The sequence below is a fragment of the Penaeus vannamei genome, chromosome 27, assembly GCF_042767895.1.
Source record: "Penaeus vannamei isolate JL-2024 chromosome 27, ASM4276789v1, whole genome shotgun sequence".
NCBI lineage: Eukaryota > Metazoa > Arthropoda > Malacostraca > Decapoda > Penaeidae > Penaeus > Penaeus vannamei.
Genome location: NC_091575.1, coordinates 18,900,642 through 18,915,881, shown reverse-complemented (window position 1 = coordinate 18,915,881; position 15,240 = coordinate 18,900,642). Strand labels below are relative to the sequence as shown.

Sequence of the window (15,240 nt, the reverse complement as noted above, 5' to 3'; positions counted from 1 at the left end):
TGGTTGTTTTTTTATGTGTGTGTGTGTACGCGCGTGTGTGTATGAATGTGTATGTGCGCGTGGAGGATTAAATTACCAAAAACTAACGGTGATATTTTGGAATTTGGCAGCATTTTGGGTGGTAACCTTTTCCACACTCGTTGTGGGTTCGCAAGTATCTGCCAACACACGCTAACCCCAATGCATCGTCATGCACACCTTCAAGACAACAAGACCGTATGTACCAGGCGGTTATGGAAATAGCTGTTGCAAAACCCTTTTTCAGATAGCTTATTAGTACTCGGCACACGACAACAAAGGCCAAAAAAAGAAAAGACACCATGCAGTAATATTCGACTGGGACGCACTGGTGCAGGATTGTAACAAATAGCAAATAAGTACACACGCATGCACACACGCAAGCACAAACGCAGACACACACACATACGCACACATCCATGCATACCCAACCACCCACACACACACAGGGACACAATATGCACAAACCATACACAAAGAAACGCACACACCACACACCATAACCAAATCAATACAAACACACACACACACATGACCCCTTGCCCTCCCATAAAAATCTCCCTCTCCCTCCCTTCACACACACCTAAAACCATTCGACTTACAGCCAGTTCGACGCCGCTCTCGAGCACGGCCTCCACCACGCCGCGCCGGGAGGACAGGGCCGCCACCCCGAGTCTGCCTGCGGGGTACATCCTCGGCCGATTTTTAAGTCGGAGTTGTACAGCAGTTTTATTTCATTTTTTTCGTTCTTTTTTTACTTTTGAGATGTAGGATTGTTCTAGTTATTCATGTAGATAGGTAAATATACATTGTATAAGAAAAATGTATCGGTATATATATATGAACGTGAATTTTTGGCAATATCAGTGGAAAGCACAAGTCACTGTCGATATACCGAGAAAAATGGCTTGCATTTACCATTGCATATGACACGTATACTGAACTTCCTTTGCCAAAGAACACTGCACGAATTTGGAACACTGTCATGACAGTTTACTTATCAATAAATGAAAATTTCTCTAAATGTCTGCACTGATAATGACAAACAGACATGTTATTTCTCTCCAGACACGCAAGGAACTGGTGCTGTTCCTTTTACTCTGTCACTTATCTAGTGTCCTCATCGTATCTGTCAAGTAAGTCGCAACACTTGAACTTATTATGTCAGAGAGATAAGGTGTTGATCGGTCGCTGGGATTTGCTGTGGTTTTCGAGTTCGTGTAATACAATTTTAACCCTCAGCCCCCCCCCCCCCCCCTCTCTTCATACCTCTCCCTCCTGCCCCCTTCCCCCCCTCTCTCTCTTTCTCTTTCCCTTTTTGGCCTTCCCTCTCTCTTCCTCCTTCCCTTCCCCGTATCTCACTGCGCTCCCCATCCTCTTTCTCACTAAGCTTTCCCCTCCCTCTAACCTTACATCAAATTTTCACTTTACACCATTTCCTTCTCCTTCCCCATCCCCTTTCCCGTTCTTCTTCTGCCTTACTCCACTCTACTTCTCTTTGCTTTCACTTTATATTCAATGAAATAAGATCGCTTTCCCTTTACGTTTGTTCGTTTATATTCATACTCCCTTAACTATCCTTCTTTCATAAATATATACCCTGTACTGAGGTCTCTGCGCGTAATGTAAATAAATAAATGAAAAAAACAACAACTTAATGACTGCATATTTAGACGAAGAAAAGCCAAAGGCGACAGATATGAATAAAAATAAAACAAGCATGTATACGTCACACAGCAAAGTCTTGTGGATAAAGTTCAAGGAGAGTTATACGCAAACGACATTCATCTCTGACGCAGAAAACAGCTGAAACATCTTGAGTCGATTCGCAGTTGTTTTTTCTGTGCCGCGTTTTCTGTTCGTTAACGTGTGTGTGTGAAGATAGTGTGGTATTTGAAATATACTCATGTAGACATTGTAGCTACGAATATTAAATTACTGCGACTAATAGTAACAAAGAGAACATATAACTGAAGTAATTTTTAATACCTGACACAAAAGGAGATTCAGACCGCCAGTAAAATCGAATAAACTGGTTCGTGGCCCATCGGGAACCCGTACAATTCTATCACAATATGTCTACAACCTTTTTTTCTCTTTTATAATCCTGCTGATAACCGGACAAAGAAATGAATACCATCTAAAACATCCCTTCCATAGTAATGATAATGACATTGATAATGATAAAACTTATGATACTACTACTAATTAATAATATTAATGATAATACTAGGAACAACATATGACGATTTTATTATGGAACTGGAAATAATGGTACTACTACTACCACTAACAATATTAGCAATCACAATAATAATGAGTAATAATAATAACAACAGAAACAACAGTATTACCGTCCAGACCAGTTGTTGCATAATAAAACTCCATAGCACGGACTGGTTGTGTGCAAGGGTCCTCCTATTCGTCAAGGTCATCTGCAACTTCCAATCATAAGCTTCCTGTGATCCTAAATCAACTCTAACTCACCCTGACTCGCTCCTTAACACCCTCACCCTCTACCCTCCTCGCCCCTCCCCCCACTTCCCCTTAATTAAATATCTATTATCCTTAGTTAACAGTTTGGAGTCAATCTAGGATCATTATCTCTCTACAGTCTTATTCTCTTATTCTCTAACTCTGTTTGTCTGTCTGTCTGTCTGTCTGTCTGTCTGTCTGTCTGTCTGTCTGTCTGTCTGTCTGTCTGTCTGTCTGCCTCTCTCTCTCTCTCTCTCTCTCTCTCTCTCTCTCTCTCTCTCTCTCTCTCTCTCTCTCTCCTCCCCCCTCCCCCCCCGTCTCTCTCCTCTCTCTCTCTCTCTCTCTCTCTCTCTCTCTCTCTCTCTCTCTCTCTCTCTCTCTCTCTCTCTCTCTCTCTCTCTCTCTCTCTCTCTCTCTCTCTCTCTCTATCGATCTTACTCTCTGAACGTTATCTTTCTAGAGAACTTTCAGATTTTTTACTTGTTGGTGAGACTATCTACTTTCTACTCACGACCAAGCCTTGAAATACCTGCTTAAAGCTACTTTCTACTCGTTCCCAAGACACAAAATAGGCCTATCTGTGATCCTTGGGTAGGTAGCTTTATGACCATTTCATTTTCTGTCATAAAGCGCCTTGCGAACTTTATTTAAGGGGAGACTTGTATAAAACAGGTATTTCAAAATTAGACAGTTCACTGCTTCTGCTATTAGAATTGCGTCTCGATGGGCAACAATCTCTAAAAACAAGGAAAAAAAACATAGATGATGTGTGTGCGTGTGTGTGTGTGTGTGTGAGAAAGAGAGAGAGAGAGAGAGAGAGAGAGAGAGAGAGAGAGAGAGAGAGAGAGAGAGAGAGAGAGAGAGAGAGAGAGAGAGAGAGAGAGAGTGAGTGAGTGAGTGAGTGAGTGAGTGAGTGAGTGAGTGAGTGAGTGAGTGAGTGAGTGAGTGAGTGAATGAGTGAGTGTGTGTGGGGGGGGAGGTTGCGTGCGTGCGTGCGTGCGTGCGTGCATATGTGTTTGGAGAGTGAAGCTGAGAGAATTACTGAATTTGTAGTATAATCTAGACAACACGTGCATGTAATTACCATGTAATTGCCTCAAGTAAGGACGATTATGCACTGCTACAGAAAATGAAATGTAAAATAAACAGCATAAACTGAGATGCTACCAAGACGTATATATTGATATATGATAATAATGATAATAATCATTATTATTACAACAATTATAATGAATATAGCAATAACAATAACGATGATGATTATAATAAAAAATAATAATAACACCGAAAGAACAACAGCAATAACAATAATAACAAAAATAATAGTGTTCATAACCGGCACTATCAACTGCTCACTATCACCACTATCAGTCGTAAAGGAGGCGTGGTGCTGGCTACACAATAGTGCTTTATATCACCGGATATTAGTTGTCATTCTGTAACAGGTGTCTCCTTATTGCAATTATTCGTTTTATCTAATTCATGCGATATGTTTTTTATTCATATTCTGGATAAATATATTCCATTGAAGTAGATTACTTTATTCTGTGATATTATTCGTCATTCTCGCCTTTTTTGACATCTGTAAGATATTTTTCTCTGGTTATCTCTGTTCATGATCAATATCAAATACATAATTTTCCATGCTTTCTAAACCTTCACCTTTTTTGTAAATGAAGACAAAATATGAATGCTTACTTTACCCCTTTTTTATAGCTCTTCTCTTCTACGAAAAATAAAAAGCGGTTGTGAATTTCCTTTGTCACGAATTAGCAGCTCCACGGCACAACATGGCCTAAAATATCTTCACAATAATCCAAATCAGCAGTAAATACGAATTGTCATTACTATAACACACTGTCTCTTGACGCGAAGGGATAAGGGAACTTATACAACCTTGTCTAAAGAGAAACTAGCGTATTGGATCTCGCACACGTCGCCTTCTCCCATGGTGATGCCGGCTGTCGTTTTGTGAGAATTAAAACTCGTTTACTTTATAAAATATAAGAGCGGTAGGATGTAGGACAAGTGTGTTTACACTATTGCTTTGTTTTATTTTGCTGATCAGTGGAATATTGTATCTGTGTAAGTACGTTATTTCTCCTCTTAATTGTAAACAACCAGCAACGTTTGTCATGTCCGGATGTTATTACCATATGGTATTACTTCATAAATAACTTTTATAAATCTGCACTGCAATACTTACTAACAAAAGGAACTTTTATGAGGTGGGATAAAAACAAAAACTTTACCCACAGCTATTGTGAATAGTTTACAAGTGCATTTGTTAAAGTCGTGATGTCATCCGAAGCCAAAGCCAAGCCACGCTATCCGCACGCGCCGAAGGTCACAGAGAAGCGGGGACTCCGCAATCCCAAATCCAAATCTGTAACGTATTTTTATCTTCTCGCCGGCATTACGCCAGGCTCTTATTTTCCCCTTTGATTTTATCTCATTAAGTGAAGATCATTTTAGAATATGAAAGTTATAATCGCTACTGGCATGTGACGGGTTGAATTAAATCACAGCCCGAAGACTGCCAGCAAGACTTGGCCCGCGTCGCGTCGCCCGGTGCCACTGCTCTCACACAGCCACAGGAGAGGCTGCAGAGAACTCTTGGCACTGTCACCGCTCAGCAGAAAGATTGCGGGAAAAACGCGATCGTAAATATCGAAATTCACAGCCAATATATACTTTGTGGTTATTCGATGCACACTTAGAGAGCATGCATGTACTCTGCATGCTTTATTCACTAACATCTGTGAACGAAGTATACATCGCGTACCGGTATTCACATAAAAAAAAACACGTCTGCAACAGTCCATATATTTCAGCGCTGTTATATATATATTCGTCACTTTTTGACACGCCAAAAACCTTGCTTTATCAGCTTCGTGTAAATATAGCACCTTTTGATAAGGCAAGCAGGTGTAGAAACCTCAATCTCCGGAAACCTCACTCATTTTGTAGCCTATAATATGTCATACGAATAATCAACTCGCACTGCCGGAGTAAGTTCGACTGTACGATGTTCTTTTACCTACAATTCTTTTAGATTCGCATCTGTCTCAAACGCGTTCGCAAGTTTTGTATTTTCTTTGTTGACGAAAGAGATTTAGAAGCACGCGTCGACAGGATATTCAAATTATGCAGTCTTATTACAAGAAAAAAAAGTCACCCATCATCTTTTATCAAAGATCAAATTATTGAATTGCAATGTGGAATAAAACGGTCGATGATACTGAGATGAGAAATATGCACAGAAAATTTCTCAAAACCCGCGATCAAATATAGCCTCCATGGCTTACCTGTGCGACCAAGAACAAAAATAACCCTACCTTTCCTAGCTTGTCTTCCCTGCTCCTTCGCTGACTGGGGGCAGAGTGCATTCACGTCCGGACAAAATAGTTTTCTCTCAGAATTTTATCGTATGCTGTAGGCGTTAATACTTGTGGCATAGATAACCCGAATGGTTCAGCTTTGAATGTTATCATTTTGTATGTTATTTTTTCGTTGTCATCGGCACAAAATCCAGTGATATGTTACGGGATTCAATGCAGGTGAATATGATTTAGTGATATAACGCGTTATGACTTTATATATATCGTATATCAGCATTTTTCCCACATTTTTCTCATTTTTCAACGTACTCAAATACAGAAAAGAGCTGCCCTTTGTTGGAGTCATAATCATTACAGAAACGAAAAATTCAACATCCACAGCGGCAATACCTTTCGCTATTATTTTCATTGCACTCTAACTTTCATAAGTTTATCAAAGACTAACAGATCCGAGATTTGATAAGACGGAAGAAAATTGAAGGTGTGGGCCGGAAGCACAACCATGCATAAATACATACATGTTAATGTGGAAGCGACAAATAGAGACACATGTGTATAATCAAAAACAAAACAAAACTTTTTTATCCTTTCGTAAGATCCTGAAACAATAGTCCATTTCCACTCTTTCAGCAAAAAGAACAGAAAAAAAGGTAAATCCCAAGAAAAGAGAAAACGTTGAACACTCACTACGAGGAGGTGAGCCCACAACCGTTATCTCTTCCTGCCTGTTCGGGAGTAACTGAGGATAATTGCGATGCCAAGTGGCCGACGCTGCTACGCTTGGTGCCAAGTCTTACCATTAGGATGCGGGCACTATGGGGGGGGGGGGGTCGGTGAGGAGCTAATGGAGATGTAAAGTTAAAGAAAAATAAAGGAAGAGCTTGATAAGAGAAAGGGGGAGAGGAAAATAAGTGAAGAAATGGATGGGAAATGAAACGAAGGAGGAAGTAAAGGAAATAAAGTCTTGATTCTCTGTTGTCCATACCTTGCATTTCAATACAGATGTTTATATACAAATATATAAATATATATAAAAAATATATATACATATGTTATTTTCTTTTCTTTTGTGAAATGATTATCACATTATTAAGTGCTTACGAGAGAAAGTAACCGCTAACTTCGGTTTTGTTGGTGTGAGATTCAAAATTTCTTCCGTCATTATAGGAAAGTAGATGAGGGCGAAGTGCACACGAATTAAAAATAAGGAAAAAGTAAAGTAGAACGGAACGTAAAACATTCTTTTTCCACTGGCATCTGTCAAGGGTCAAAGAGTACCAGATGTTTGTTTATGTACAATGCGAACGGAAGGAAGGAACCCAAAGCGTTTGTTGGTTTGCAAATGTCTGGCAGTGTTTTTTTTTCCGTAATCAAGTTATTTGTACGAAATACGGTCGTCCTGACTTTCCAGATGATGAGTATGATAATAATAATGATAATGAAATCTATGGCGATGACGTTCAGGAGGAAGTAAAGAAAATAAGAAATAGACAGAAGGTGGGATAAAAATAAAATGAATAGAAAATGAATTGTGAAGATAAATTAGAAGAACTTTAAAATATTTGCGGAAAAGATCATCACTCTGAAATCATCGAAAAAAATGTCGAGAATAAAACAAAATCATGTCAGATTCGCAAACTTATGCCCAAGTCATTTCCAAATATATTGCCCAGCTTTTGCCCCATCAGTCACTTTGCATTCAAATTGTCTAACCGGTATAGCTGGCAAAAAATGATAAAAATTGCAATGTCTTTCATGTATCAGAGTAAAACAAATCAAATGAATAGAGCATACTGGAACTTGTGGTAGACTGCACTTGTTTAACCATATAGAGTATCTTTATTGTTATTGTGTAATTATGGACCTCGGTGGTTCTTGGTAAAATTTGTCTGATGAAACTTTCTATTACATTTTGGCACACTCATTCTGATAAATATTGTTTTTTCTCCTCATTTTCTACTGTACAAATTCACATTTATTTTCATCAAGATCATCTCTAATATATATATATATATATATATATATATATATATATATATATATATATATATATATACATATATATATATATATACATATATAATATATATAAGCAGAAAAATCTCCCGTGTTCTCATCTTCAGTACTTCAAATACCGTTAGTCCGAAAATTCCTATTCGCCAGCTCCAATGTACTTCACATTTTGCTAAACCTTGGCCTCTTCCATAGTGCATCTGGTTGGACCAACTGCCCTTTCCAGGAAGCAGGCACGTACACAGCTGACGTCACGGGCGGACAAACTACTCGGTAAATAAGTACTTTCCTGGTTTTCTCGCCTCTAACGTCATCTGTGGAGACAGGCCTTAAGAAATATTGCATTTTCCCGCACTATCAATTGACAAACATTTTCAAATTATAATAATTGGTATCTAAACTGTGCAAAATGTTTAGTCTACTAAAATCAGGTACGCTTTTATTCGGGCTGTACCTTGGATTTTAAACAAACCGTAAAATAGGTTTTTATTTTTCTACCAATATTTAGAAGCTATTTTATCCGGGCTGGACACTAAGGTCCCGGACGAGGTTTGCTCGGTGTGACGTAAGAAATGGAGAAACAGCTAGCAAAGCTTAGTATAGGTTTCCCTTAATATTTAGCCAAGTATCGACGGTTTATCGGTTGCTCGGGAAGGTTTGGCGGTGGGTGTGAACTTTGTAGCCACTCTTTACAGATTTTATCTTGGTGCACATTGCTATAATACACACGATTTTTCAGCGTTGTCGAACACCACTCGATTGTTTGTCACTGCCAGACTTTGACTGCCCAACTAATGTCGTTTGGACACTAGCATAAATGCCTACAACCTTACCCCTTAAAAATGCAAAATTTATCGTTCGCCCGTGTGCTCGAGACACTTTGCAACAAGCTCAACGCCACACAAATAATCTCAGCTGTTCATCCTGCCATCAGTAGGCTGCTGAAGTTTTTTACTCTTTAAGCTAGTAAAGGGGAACACTATTTTAAATTTCTACTGTGTTTATTTTTTACAGTATTTGGGCATAGTTCTGCTATGAAACAGCTGCATTTTAATGCCAGGAATGTAAACAACTCAGTCGTAAGGCGAAGTAAATAAACATTTCTGGAGCTCAGCTTTATTTAACCTTTCTTAGAAGGAATGATATTTACAAAATTAGGCTAATTGGCCTAAAGCAAGTGTTGAAAAAGGGGAGACCAACACAAACAGTGAATCTGTGTCCTGTAAAACATCTGATTCTAAAGGTCCACTAAGTCAGCCTGGTCACCAGCTGGGCAACGAACACACACCATTGTCATCACAGCCAAGCTGGAGGCCATTAATCAGTACATCAAATTTTAATAAATATATATCCTCTTATTCATTTCTCGTGTTTCAAATATGTGAGCCTTATATTTTCCCTTAGGTTGGTATTACCCCCTCCCACCCCAATATCCAATGGAAACAACAGATCAACAAAATATGGCATGATTTCAAACTTGTGTACAGATGGGTGCGATTCTGATGTAGAAAAAAAATGACGAGACAGTAAAACAAACTTCTTTTAGACTGACAAGTTGAACACAGCAGCCTGCACTGGGTCGCATAGTTCACCAGGGGCACGGATACATGCATTAAATATTTACCCTATAATTTATCACAAGTAGAATGTTAGCCCCCCTTTTCTTTTTGTACAAAACCTACATATACTGAGAACCTCTACGTTAGACACTTTATGTACAAGCATGTGGACTCAGGCCAACTTAACGTGGTCTTTCCACCAGCTTCCCTTTATATATAAATAATCCGTAGCCTCTTGTTAAACTCAGCCATGGGCCACAGGAATCCTAACTAACCCATGTTTGATTTCGGGTGAACTCGGGCTGGCCAACAAGAGAGAAAACACTCCAGGAATGTTTGATTTCCTCATTTAATGACGAATATGAATACATACCTGTAGTGAATACCCCTGTTGACAAACCCATACCTTAGACTGCAGTGTATGATTGGTTAGGAAAAATTAATCAGGGGAAAATCACAATGTAATATTCATAATTTTAATAAAAATAATAATGAAGCAAGTAAAACAAAATAAACTGAAACATGAGCAGAAGTTTGGGCAATGAATTCAATGGGAGGAACCCAATATGACTTAACTGGAACAAATTTAAGAAATGAGGTATATATCTATATATATATATCCATGTAGCATCATAAAAAAAAAGATCAACAACAACAACAAAAAAGAGGGTTAATATTAAATTCTTTTGGATGAGAAACAGCGCGTGGCATCATCTGAGCGCACTGGAGAATCAAAAGGAACTGGTATGCCAAAGGAACGAGATCAGTCACAACTGTGTTCGGTTGGAAGTAAAAGAACTGTAATTCCTCTTTACCAAATTTACTCAAAGTGAGATGAATATAAACTGTCCTCCGAAAGAAAAAGAAAAAAGAAAAAAAAAAAAGAAAAGAAAAAAAAAAAGAAAAAAAAGAAATACCGACCTGATAATACAAAAGGAGAGGGGAGGAGGGGGTATACCGGACACTGCTGTTTGTGAATATTAGGGAAGGAATCACAGAAAATATAGAACGGGTATGAGAAGAAAAAGAATCTGGTGTAGAAAATGGAATGCAAAGATAAACTATTAGCCTTACATAATCCAATTGTTGTGATAGCTGCTGCATAGGAACCACCAATGAATGTTTGTGACGGAAAAGAACATTATAAGGAAAGAAAACATTGGGATAGGAATCTTCAAACTTGATTCTGAAGGGGAGGGTGAAAACCATAGAAAACAAAAAAACAAAAAAAAAACAAAAAAACAAAAAGGATTACATCCTTTTTAAACACTAGCCTTCTTCAAGATTAATTACAATAATAAATGTCATTACAATACAAAAGCAACATGTCCTTTGGTCTTTGGCAGTATGGTTAAGAAAAGAAAAAAGAAAAAAAAAAAGTACAAATCTGTGATGTAAAAGAGAAAGAAAGAAGAGGAGAGGGGAGAGGGGAGAGGGGAGAGGGGAGAGGAGAGGAGAGGAGAGGAGAGGGGAGAGGATAGGAGAGGAGAGGAGAGGAGAGGAGAGGAGAGGAGAGGAGAGGAGAGGAGAGGAGAGGAGAGGAGAGGAGAGGAGAGGAGAGGAGAGGAGAGGAGAGGAGAGGAGAGGAGAGGAGAGGAGAGGAGAGGAGAGGAGAGGAGAGATGGAAAGAAAGAAAGAAAGAAAGAAAGAAAGAAAGAAAGAAAGAAAGAAAGAAAGAAAGAAGGAAAGAAAAGAAAGAAAGACAGAAAGAAAGAAAGAAAGAAAGAAAGAAAGAAAGAAAGAAAGAAAGAAAGAAAGAAAGAAAGAAAGAAAGAAAGAAAGAAAGAAAGAAAGAAAAGAAAAGAAAGGAGGGGGGGAGAGGAGAGGAGAGGAGAGAAAAAAGATGGGGAGAGGGAGATGGAGAGGGTAAGAAAGAAAGAAAGAGAAAAATAATAACAAATAAAAGAACATGCAAGTTCAATTCACAAGAAACTAAAGAGGTTATATTCTTTATAAATGAAAACAAGAAAGGAAAAGAAATTGGCCACATCACAGCCAGTGCTGACGAACACCCAATAACTGTTCTAATTTAGCACCATGTTTTCCTGTCCCTTCCATAATCTACTGATGGCGAACGGGGAGGAGACCTTGGGCCTAGTACTACATTTTCTGTTTTCATTTTTTTTTTTTTGTGAAACTATCCCTTCTCTCTTCTCTTGCAAATGTTGCGGCTGATACAGTTGTCTGCCAAGCTTGAAGACGTAAAATCTAGCTCTCCTGACGGAGCTCTGATCTTTGCTCCAATTCGCTGGTTTTGTGTGCACTTAATCTCACATAAACACTCCCTTCTTGACTCCCAAAAGGTGATACAACAATGATTACCACTTTAAACACTTTTTTATCTTTTCTTTTCAAAAGTACCCCCAAAACAAAAACTATAACATATTGATTAATAATGAACCAAAAAGAAGGGAGAAATAAGTAATGTTCTTCCATTACCAAGACTAAACAAGATTTTTTTTTTTTCTCAAAACGTTTCCAAACTAATCATTCACCCAACAACCTTTTTTAATGCTTGGCTTTTTGGAGTGGTTGTTGAGCTGGCTCACACTTGGGAAAAAAAAAAAAAAAAAAAAAAAAAAAAAAAAAAAAAAAAAAAATTACAGACGGCATCTAATCATCAATTAATTTCCCATAATTTTGTAAGAAACAGCAAGTCCTGATGAAGAGAGGATGTAAAGAGAAATTAGTTACCATGTCAACTGATCAGAGTATAATTGACAGCGCAATGAAATTGAAAAGACAGTATATAAAAAAGGGAAAATAAATTAAGAAAAAGCAAGAAAATCACATTGCTTGTAAGAAATCTAGATGTCCTTAGTAATATCAGCCCCTTGTTATTTTTGGAAACTGGCTTTGTTAAAAAAATTATTAAAAAATGAAAAATACAGTTACTACAAAAAATAAAATCCAGTAAATAAGTTAAATTATGAGGCTGTGTTGGTGGAAAGAATAAAAAATAAAAGACAAACAAACAAACAAAATCAGTAAAAGAATAAAATAAAATCCTTGCTTTACAGTCACTACAATGGCCTCCAAATTTCTACAGAGAAATAAAGTTAATATAATTATGAAAATAACAGTGACTATAATAATAACCCGGTTTATCTACAAATTTATACTTTTAGTTAAACATATGACTCCTGAAGAAGATATATCAACAACTGGTAAAGAACATGACAATGAAACTTTTCACAGCCCAGTTGGAACTTTAAAGACTGTCTGAGATACAGATTAGCCAGCAAAAACAATGACTTAAATAACATTTAATCTGTCAGCATCAAAATGCTCAAGACACTGCCTCAAATCCAACCCTGGGGACCATGTGACAGTCACCAAGAACACAAAACACATTCACAGGACTTACACTTGGATAACTGATTACGGAAAGCAGTTAAGAAATTCAACTACGCTCTCCAGAATCTACTGATAGTAAATAGGTAAAAGTTCCGTGTACCACTGCTACCACGACAGAAAAGTCACCCCTGCTCGCTTCGCCCAACTTATTCCCCGGATGCTGGAATAGAGCTGGTGGAAGCCACCCGTGACATCCTTCCGGTAGTGACATGCTGGTAAGAGGAGTGGTTCACTAGTGTTTTGTTGTGAAATGTGTAAAGCAATAAGACAACAATTCTTTTTTTCTTGTTATTTTTTTTCAAACCTATTGGGCTGGAGAGCTCTGCCAAGACTTCCAGATATCCACATGGGCTTGACAAGTCAGCCAGCAAAGAAGGAACACAGAGTGAGAGTGACGAAGGGGAACGGGACAGATGATGCTCGAAGGGGTGATTCTCAAGACCCCAGGGAGTGTGATACAGTGCCAGCCTCTGGCTAGCCGGTATTACATTGTGACGTAGCAGAGCTGTTCAGTGTACAGGCTCAGCCTTCAGAGGTGTCTAGTTGTGTCATTCATCACAGAGAAACATAGATGACATTGGGGATATCGGTGGAGGGTTGCCAGGGTAGGCCGGGCCAGACACAGGACGGTAGGTTGTTGGTGAATCCTGTGAGGAGCTGGCAGTTACCCTGGCCTGTGGCAGCAGTCATCTTTGCACTGGCTGCTGTGATGATACTGGTGCTGGCACTCGCCCACAACCCACACATGAGGGGAGGACTCGGGCCTCACCTCACTGCCACACCCTGCACTTTGGACTTCACCAATGTTCACACATCCAGTACATGATTAAGAAAATATAACACTTTATAAATAATCCCAGGCATGTCAACATCCAGACAACTGACCCAGGCAGCTATCACAGGCAGCCCAACACTATGTGTCACTCATGAAGGAATTCTGCGCCTTCATCTCCTCAAGTTCTCGCTTCTGAGCACGTAGAAAAAGTATCCTGAAAAAACAAATCCACTATTAGTTTCTGTAAGTACCATGAAAAAAGAAAAAAAAAAAAGGAAAGAAAATAAATCAAAAGAAAAGAAAAGATAAGATAAAGGAAAGAGTGAAAGAAAAGAAAAAAGAAAGAAGAAAAAAGAAAGAAAACAAAAACAAATTTTGTGAACATGTAAATATTTTACATCTTACATAAAACTTAAACATAAGAAATAAAATAAAATAAAATAAAGTGGAAATAAAAACAATATAAATAAATAAACACCTTTAAGCTATGAACACCTGGTGATTAGTTCAATAAATTCATTCAAAGCGTATGAGCAGTATTCTTTAACCAATTCCTGATGTGATTTCACCACATCATACAGCCAGAGATTGTGTAGTCAGCCACCTCAGTCAGAAGTTAGAATGGTGAAAAACTACTCTCCTCTTTTTTTTTTTTTCTTAACTCATTTACAACAGGTGTCCCACATATGAGACACCCGGGAAGATTCAGGGCCAGCCCTGTGCATTGATTTTGAAGCCACCCGGAAACTATTATTTTTGGCTTCAATATATGCCGTCACTAGTGGGTTAAGGAAACCAGGCAAACAAGAAGCTTTAGGCCTACTTTTGAGGGGTTGTTTCTTCTCAGTGACTGCAGTCAAGGGGTAAACATGCCAGCAAGTGTTGAGTGCCCACAACCTGAGCTGCAGTTACAAGAGCATTCTTCAACAACAGATTGGTAATACTATCTAATTTTCCCACTTCTTCTAACCTCAAAGTTGGCATAATCCTTTTCTTTCGGCAACTTTTTTAGAGGTTGGATGAAACAGTAATTAACAACTGGGGCATAGCAACGGAATCTATAGTCTAGCAAGAAATCTTATTTAACCGCAAATGCCTCATTTTTCATATACATTAAAAAAAAAAAAAAAAAAAAAAAAAAAAAAAAAAAAAATTTGCATTTATTTCCTTACATTTTTAAAGTGCTTATGAATTTAATCGCACAGTAGCCGTAATGTCATCATTGTTTACAAGTGTGGAGTTTCTTGACTTTTAGGGACCTCACAGCCATGTTTATGGACTGATATCAAATATTTTAAGCAATACTTCAGTTTCCTTGTATGAAAAGCAATTTGGGAAATAGCCAACATATAGACTGAAAACAACTTCAAAGGTTGGTTAATATCACAAACTGATCATTGAGGAGGAAGAGGATGACAAGAAAAAAACAATTGTGTGACTGCAGCTTCAGAGCAGCCTTGATTATACATCATCTAGCTAAAGTTTTCCCCATGATGTGATAGGACAGTACCCAGCTTGAGTATATTAACCCCTATGATCCAAATAACATTACAGTCCCGTCATGGAAAAATCTGGGTTAATCCAATTGCAACGGGTGTCCTATATATGAGAAACCCGAAAAAAATAAACAATGCCGGGTATCCCGCCAGTGTGACACTGTATTGGATGTGAATGTGGAATGTTATGTGCATAAGCCGTGACT

The 15,240-nt window shown here is 38.3% G+C and overlaps 2 protein-coding genes across 5 annotated transcripts in view; both read right to left on the bottom strand.

Annotated features, from left to right (window-relative positions):
* Positions 1 to 6,644, bottom strand: part of AQP (aquaporin) — a 30,858-nt gene extending 24,214 nt beyond the window's left edge. Inside the window, exon 1 of one of the 3 annotated variants that reach the window (XM_027375615.2) lies at positions 6,522 to 6,644. Coding sequence is in view for 2 of the 3 variants with exons in the window: in XM_027375613.2 (XP_027231414.1) it covers positions 621 to 710 (90 nt within the window). In the remaining variant the exon portion in view is untranslated. Of the gene's footprint in view, positions 1 to 620; positions 726 to 5,831; positions 5,898 to 6,521 lie in introns of those variants that run through there. The other 2 variants (XM_027375614.2, XM_027375613.2) reach the window with 2 other exon arrangements.
* Positions 6,645 to 8,947: 2,303 nt separating this feature from the next.
* The window catches only part of wcy (WW domain-containing adapter protein with coiled-coil wacky), a 47,928-nt gene continuing 41,635 nt past the window's right edge, over positions 8,948 to 15,240 (bottom strand). For both annotated transcript variants that reach the window (XM_070140960.1, XM_070140961.1), the window contains exon 11: positions 8,948 to 13,752. In XM_070140960.1, the coding sequence (XP_069997061.1) occupies positions 13,677 to 13,752 (76 nt within the window). In that variant the 3' untranslated portion in view covers positions 8,948 to 13,676. The remainder of the gene's footprint in view (positions 13,753 to 15,240) is intronic.